We start from the raw sequence: 7898 nt of genomic DNA, 5'->3' as shown, positions 1-7898 counted from the left end.
CTGGCCATTTTTTGGTTGCGGCCATCGTTGTTTGGTGGGCCCAGGCTGGGGATTCGAACCCACCACCTTAGGTGTACGTGGCCGGCGCCTTAGCCGCTTGAGCTACAGGCACCGAGCCAGTCTAGGGTTCTTGAAGAAGATACTGGGAGGGGGACAATCTCCCAGCTGGCATGGAGATGTTTTGCAGCCTAGAGATAAGCCTCAAGCAACTGCATGAGTTAATGGCATTAATGAAGTAAGATCCCTGCTCCTTAGCAAGCAGGTTTTGAACCTTGGACATTTGTGGTGCAACAGGGTGGGAGTCGAGCCTATGGGGAAAAAGCATGTAGTGCCCAGTAAGCACGTGATCCTAGTACATGGGCCCCCCACACCTGTTGTATAATGCTTCAATAAAAGGCCACGGCAGAGGTTACTCGGGGCTTCCCTGCACTTATCGGAAGTCCACCTCTTGCAAGCATCTGTACTTCTAATCAGTGCCCTGGCTATTTCTTTCTTTCATGGGGTGATGGGGTGCCACAGTGGGCACGAACAAAGGTAACAGGGTGCCACAGTGGCACCAACACTTGCTGCCCGTAGCTCAATGGTTAGGGCACTAGCCACATACACGGGGGTTGGCAGGTTTGAAACAGGCCCGGGTCAGCTAAACAAAGACAACAACAACAAAAAATAGCCAGGCATTATGGCTGGCACCTATAGTTTCAGCTTCTTGGGAGCCTGAGGCAAGAGAATCCCTTAGGCCCAAGAGTTTGTGGTTGCTATGAGCTGTGACACCACAGGGTATGGTGTGACACCAAGGGTGAAACAGTGAGAATGTCTCAAAAAAAAAAAGGACTTTGTAGGCACCATTTCTAGCATTCATCAGCAAGTAGGTTGCAGGCGTCAGCCAATATGCCAAATTAGGCTTTCTAGAACTCCAGGGAGTCCACAGGGACTTGTCAGCAAATTAAGAGTTTACATGTACCTCAGAAAACACACGACTGAGACTTAAGTTGAGACCGCTCACAATTAAACCCATTCCTGCTTATGTCTCAAAAAGTTCTAAACAATCTCCAGGAATACTGCTAGCTCCCAACTGGTGCCAACATAACCCTAAGCTTACATCTATGATCCTGTCAGTGCTAGAGGCAGTATGGCTGGGGGGGGGGAGGGCAAGCAGGTGGCGGACATGACAGGGCAACCAGTCGTTTCAAACCAAGACCAGAGTCCAAATCTGTCAAGACAGTTACCCATTTCTTCTTTCTAAAGTCTTGACACTTCTCAGTACAACTTTACGCTGACGTCCTAAGCAGTCAGGGAGCAGTGCCTACAACTTGTCTCCATTCTGACACACTCACCTCAGCCAGGCCAGATAAATCCATTCCAATGAGCCCAGGGCCAAGGGGAACTCAGTGAAAAGCAACCAACTCCCACCTTACTGCACCCCTGTCCTGCCCACCACTGTCTGGTGGATTACCACCTCCACTCCCCAAGTCATAGTCTTGGCACACTATCAGAAAATGCTTAAGTGGCATTCTTTAGAGTGACCAAGTGGGCACCCTGTAGGCACCATGGAACAGGTTTCTCAGAACAAACTTCTCTACACATCCTGACCAGACCCCATTCCTCATAGGCTATGCATGGGGCTCAACTGCACCCTGCCAGAGGCCAAAACTCATGCCATGGCAAGGGGACACAAGTAACCTCCTAGGCTCTCTGACATTAGAACACAGCCAAGGTATCCGATGGTCATGCAGGGTAGCTGCACCGCCCCCTCCCCCCAAGGCAATGTTAACCAGCAGTTGCTCTTGGAGTTATAAGATTTCTCACAGGGGCAGGGCCTGTTGCTCAAAGGAGTAGCGCACTGGCCCCATATACCGGAGTTAGTGGGTTCAAACCTGACCCCAGCACAAAAACTGGAAAAAAAAAAATTTCTCACTGGCAATGCTAAGCAAACATCCCCTTTCTCTTCAGCCAGGAGGACATAAACTCACCTTGACTGTGTTAATTCTTACACTATCCCACAGACATGGGTGGCTTACCCCCATATTATGGATGAAGTGAGGCTAAGGAACATGCCCAAGGTCACACAGGTGGTGTAAATTGTGGAATCAGGGACAGAAGACACGTCAGAACCTTGAGATTGTTTCCAAGCCACTTTTACTCAGACCTACTCCATAGGAAACAAAGTCACAATAAATGATTTTTCCAAAACATTTTCCATTTTGGTCTATAGCCACTCAATGACTGAACTTCCTTAGCATAAGCTATAACCTTGACCTGTAATCTGTGGCCAAGGTTTTCAGTCATACCCAGAAAATGGCTGATTCTCACACTCAAAACACTTACCACAACAGAGTCATTGTGAGTCAGGTCAACAACCACAGGCTCTAGCGATTCACAGGTAAGGTCCACAATTTCATCTCCAGCTTCAAAAGAAAGTATTTCAATAAGCATTAGAAGCAAAGTAAGGGTGCACAGGTATATCCATCTAGAAGCTTCACTGATCTGATTACAAATGTAGTACAGATTTCTACCTAACTAAAAAACTCCTGAAGCACACTATGAGAACAGTGTCAAGACCAATCCCTTTTTCAATAGTAATAACTAATAAAGGCCTTGCAGAATTTTTCAACAAATGAGGGTACATTTTTCAACAAGTGAGGTAGTACATCTTATGAATATACTACCAGCGTGGTTGTGCATGTCCATGCATACCTCTATCCCATGGTGCCCCACTCCCACAAGGCTATGACTCTGTGCTCACCTGCTTTTTCACAAGGGTGAGGCAGTGACTCACCTGACAGGATATCTGGGAGAAGGCACAAGACAAGCTCAGCTAAGGGCCTTTCTCTTTGGGATGAACCAGCCAGAAACCTTTGCTCACCCCAGCAGGGGAACTACCTTCACTTAGCCTAAAGTCATGCTTAGTTTAGTAATGTCATCAGCTAATCTAGGCAGGGCTTTTAATCTCCATTTCCCTCTCAAGTGCCCCCCCCCCCAATTTGGATGGAGATCAGTAATGTTTATTAGCCCCCTATAAGCTATGTGGGTTGAGCCTATTGTGAAGCTTGCCTTTTGAGCCCTAAGATATACTGGGACATCCACTTGAGCACAGGATGAAGGAGACGACATGGACCAGGCAGCTAATGGCAGTTATAAGCAAGAGCCATAGTACATTATCCACCTAAAAAACTAAAAAAAGACCTGGGCGCAGTGGCTCATGCTATAATCCTAGCACTCTGGGAGTGCCAAGGTGGGGGGGATCACCTGAGCTCATGGGTTTGAAACCACCCTGAGCAAGAGTAAAATCCCATCTCTAAAAATAGCTGGGCACTGTGGCAGGTGCCTGTAGTCCCAGCTACTTGGGAGGCAGAGGCAAGACAATCACTTAAGCCCAGGAGTTTGAGGTTACTGTGGGCTGTGACACCACTGCACTCTACTGAGAGTAACAAAGTGAGACTGTCTCAAAAAAAAAAAAAAAAAGAGAGAAGATTTATAACCATTTCTGCTTCTGATTACTATTTTTTTTTTTTTGAGACGGAGCCTCAAGCTATCCCCCTGGGTAGAGTGCCATGGCATCACAGCTCATAGCAACCTCCGACTCCTGGGCTCAAGCGAGTCTCCTGCCTCAGCCTCCCAAGTAGCCGGGACTACAGGCGCCCACCACAACGCCTGGCCATTTTTTGGTTGCAGCCATCATTGTTGCTTGGCAGGCCCGGGCTGGGGACTCGAACCCGCCACCTTAGGTGTATGTGGCTGGCGCCTTAGCCACCTGAGCCACAGGCACTGAGCCTCTGATTACTATTAATATTAAAAAGTACTGCACACAGTACCGAGATTCAGATTTTTAGAAGCAGTATTGGTCTAATACCAAAGAAAATGACTCATAATGCATTTAACATATTTTAACTTGTCTCATTTTCTTGCATTTAAAGTTTCAGAGGCCTGGTGCGGTGGCTCACACTTGTAATCCCAGCATTCTGGAAAGCTGGAGTGGGTGGACTGCCTGAGTTCAGAGGTTTGAGAGTAGCCTAAGCAAGAGGGAGACCCCATTCTGCGCTAAAAATAGGAAAACGAGCCGGACTTTGTGGTGGGTGCCTATAGTCCTTGCTACTAACGAGGCCAAGGCAGGAGGATCACTTGAGCTATGAGGATCACATGAGGTTGCTATGAGCTATGATGCCATGGCACTCTATCCAGGGCAACAGAGTGAGACACTGGCTGAAAAAATAAAATAATAAAAAGTATCACAGGAATAAAAACTACAATAGATTCTAGATATCCAATATAATTTACACAAACTTATCACATTCTTTATTAAAAAGGACTGCCTAGTAATCCAAACACTGAAATATAATAATTCATCAAACCATTCTCTTTCTGGTGAACACTCTTGGCCAGGGGTCCTCAAACTTTTTAAACAGGGGGCCAGTTCACTGTCCCTCAGACTGTTGGTAGGCCAGACTGCGGGCCCTGGGATGAGTCAGCTGCTAAGCAGGACAGACAGCAGCAGCAAAAATACCCGGCAGGCTGGATAAATGTCCTAGGTAGGCCACATGTGGCCCACAGGCCATAGTTCAAGAACCTCTGCTCTTGGCTCTTATAAAACCAGTGCTCCAAAGGGGAGTATGAACAAACAGCCTTGCCATGGGCTAAGACTGCCTATAGGATAATAAGCGCCATACTGGGAAGCGACTGGATCCTTCCTGGACCTGTGATTCTGAGTCCTCCATACAAGGGCTGTGTCACAGCTGAGGACAGCACCAACTTTGGGCATGGAGGGCCAAGGTCCTAGCCTCTAGGTAAGTTAAGTTAAGGCTTTTAGGACTTCATTGTTAGAAGTGAAATTCAGAAACCACAGAGAACTCTCTTATTCTGGGTGGCCAATGAAATTTATCTCATACTAATTTGCTTCTCTTTAAAATTTCAGTTTTTCAGGCATCATAGTTATAAAAACAATTTTCATCTACAAAAAGCAAAGAGACTTTGCTTCAGGCCATTTGACACTTCCCGGAGCAGGCAAAAGGAAAAAACCCTATCTGGCCTCTGCCTATACCAAGCTCCACCACTGGGAGCTCTGTTGACAAGTTTGCCTTCTTGGCAGATTTTCTGTCTTTATACCTTTCAAGGTTAACCAAAGCAATTTCAAACACAAAAGGTGAGCCAGTGCAGTCTTGTCTTCCTTGCTGAACTTTACCAAAGGGCTGAATGGTCAGCCCAGCTGAGCTACTGTTTTAAAACCTGCAGAGGTCTTAGGGTTCCAGGGGGGCAGTGCTGCTCAATTTAGCACTTGGCTGTGAATGGTGAATTGGACTATACAGGTCTTCTGAAGACAGAGCATTTCTTACAGTGAGCCCTACGTGGTGATAGCAGCCAAGCCTCCTCTAAGTGTTTCAGTTTGGACTCACTTCGGTCTACGACAACTCTAGGCTGCAAGTCCTAGAATCCTCTGCTGAAAAGGGAACAGAGATTCAGACTTACACAGGCTCCACAGCTGGCAGGTGGCCATGCAGGCTCTATCTCCAATTTGCACACTCCCCACATCACAGATTTTCCACCTCAATACCCAGCAGTCATAGGTATCCCTCCAACCTTACCAGTTTCCACGAGTTCTATGGGTTCTGTTTCCAAAGAAATTTCAGGAGTAGAAGTTGCTTCCCGAGTCCGTTTCTGGGCTTGTCTAGAATTTACTGTTCCACCACGACGCTTTCTCTGAAGGTATTAACATTTGGAAAAGAAATGGTCACAGGAGCTCCAGATTGACAGAGTTTCATGAAGAACAAAAGGCCAACATGAAAATAGTTCACCTCTAAGATTAAGAAGCCAGCAAGTAAATTTGAAGCTGGGGTCCTTTCAAAACTTGAGAATCTGTAACACTGAATGCTTACACAGAGAGAAATCACCCCAAACATAGAAATTCAATGAAGTAAAACTGCTATTATATTAAATATCAGTTATGGCAAAACTATGTGATAAACCTCTCTACAGAAGCCTCAAAAGTCAGGATTTGGATAGGTGGTTGATGCTCTAGCTGGACAGACAGCCTTCCATCTTTAGGCACCACCCCTAACACCTTGCTTAAGATAAGCAAGTTGGTTTACATACCAGAAGGCCCCTAAACACACTCCTTCAAGAACTAGGGTAACTCAGAAGCACCCATGTGGTACTCTGTTTAATGTGCTATAGGAATAAGGCAGTTGTTCAACTTCAAAAATAAAATAAAATTCAAGAGCTGATAAAACTTACTGTACTCATTGTGCTCTTTGGTGCCGACCTACAGAAGCAGCAGCAGTAATCTGTACCAAAGGTTGCAGGGGAGTCAAACGTTCTCAACCTCTCATCCCCATCAGTTACTTCTCCTCTGGCTTGGAAAAGAATTTGAAGCCAGACAGATTTTAGTATCTTCAAGTCCTAAAAAACAAAGATATTGACTTGATAAAGGCTGCCTCTGCATTGCTGATAACAAAGTTCAGGCCGGGTTTGACCCCCCCACCTGCAGTATATGGGGCCAGAGCCCTACTTACTGAGCCACAGGCATCATCCTACCCCACCTTTCTAAAGCAGTTTCCCATGGCAACTTTCCCAGGTTCCTCACTGTGCCCTAACTCCTAAACATGGTGTGTGAAGGCAAGCTGGCATTACCAAGACAGCACATCTCTGCAGCCAGACAGTTGGGACTGAAATCCCCCAGACTCCATCCAACTTGTGACTACTTTAGTCTGTGCCATTTCCTTATCTATAAAACAGGACAGCACCTACCTCAACAAGTGTGTGAAGATTCCAAGAGCTAACAGAAAGAGAGCCCTTGGAACAATGCAGGCACACTGTAAAGGCCCAATGTCTGTGGACTCACCCACCTTGGCCTCCAGAGTGCTAAGATTACAGGCACAAGCCACCAAGCCTAGCCACAGCAATTCATTTCAAATATGGTTTTCCTCTTTTGGGAATAGTAAAGCTCAGGAGTGAGAGGACATGGAAAGTGGGAAGGCAGGATATAGAGGTGAGTAGGAAACATTTCTAGCAGATCATCCCCAGTGTGTGAATAGAGATGCCAGAGTCGTGGGACAGGTTCTGGATCATGCAGGTGGCACAGGTCATCAGAGTAACAGGACCAGTAATAGCTAAAACTTACAGGTCACTCCCACACACAAAGCACTGTACTTTCTAAAAGCACACACACTCCTCCCATCACCCTGTACGGAGGCAGGAACCATTCTGCATACACGGCAGCTAAGGATGACCAAGAATTAAGTAACTTGGATTTAAAATCAGGGCAGTATGACACCAGAACCCACACTTACTAAATACTGTGTTAATGCTAGAATCAGATGTATTAACTCTGTAAACAAGAAGGAACAATGAGATGTTTTCCAGATTTCTCAAATGTAGTAGGTCCAGAAAGGAACCCTTGCTGCCACCGTCCTCTAGCAACCCTGGCCTGTTTGGTTTGTCAAAACAAACCCTGCAGTCATCCAGTGTGCTCTCACTCACCTGAAGCAAAGCACCCCAATGGCAGAACTACTTACAATTACCTAGCCCAGCCCAAAGCAGATGCTCATATTTAATGAAGAGACAAACACCTTGGGGATAACAGCGGGTGGCTGATGGTGCTCCTGTCGCTAAGCAAAGAGCTGGTATGGAGCAGCAGCCATTCCTGACTGGGAAAGGTTGGGAAGGCCAGAATCCAAGGATTCCTAAAGTTTCCAGGGTGAAAGAAACAACTCACACCAAAGTACCTAGCTAGTCACCATAAGATGATGCCAAAAATCCAAATGAAGGAAAGAAAAGGAAGTGGTGATGAGAGCAGTTTCAGTAAAGCTGGTATGAGATACCCAGGAAGAAAGGTCCATCAGCAGCTAGAAAACTTGGGATCAAGAAACGTGGGGTGGCTCGGCGCCTATAGCTCAACCGGCTAAGGC

General features: G+C 46.4%; 1 protein-coding gene across 1 annotated transcript in view; it reads right to left on the bottom strand.

The window, feature by feature from the left end:
- The window catches only part of RNF4 (ring finger protein 4), a 27426-nt gene that overhangs the window by 8015 nt on the left and 11513 nt on the right, over positions 1 to 7898 (bottom strand). The window contains exons 2-4 of the mRNA XM_003801129.3: positions 6226 to 6390; positions 5577 to 5691; positions 2326 to 2405 (exon numbers count right to left, since the gene is read on the bottom strand). Of these exons, the coding sequence (XP_003801177.1) occupies positions 2326 to 2405; positions 5577 to 5691; positions 6226 to 6234 (204 nt within the window). The 5' untranslated portion in view covers positions 6235 to 6390. The remainder of the gene's footprint in view (positions 1 to 2325; positions 2406 to 5576; positions 5692 to 6225; positions 6391 to 7898) is intronic.

This window comes from Otolemur garnettii, unplaced genomic scaffold (assembly GCF_000181295.1).
Source record: "Otolemur garnettii isolate 467f Iridium unplaced genomic scaffold, OtoGar3 scaffold00198, whole genome shotgun sequence".
In the NCBI taxonomy this organism is placed as follows: domain Eukaryota; kingdom Metazoa; phylum Chordata; class Mammalia; order Primates; family Galagidae; genus Otolemur; species Otolemur garnettii.
The sequence above is the reverse complement of the archived record's forward strand: the minus strand, read 5'-3'. Positions and strand labels throughout refer to the sequence as shown.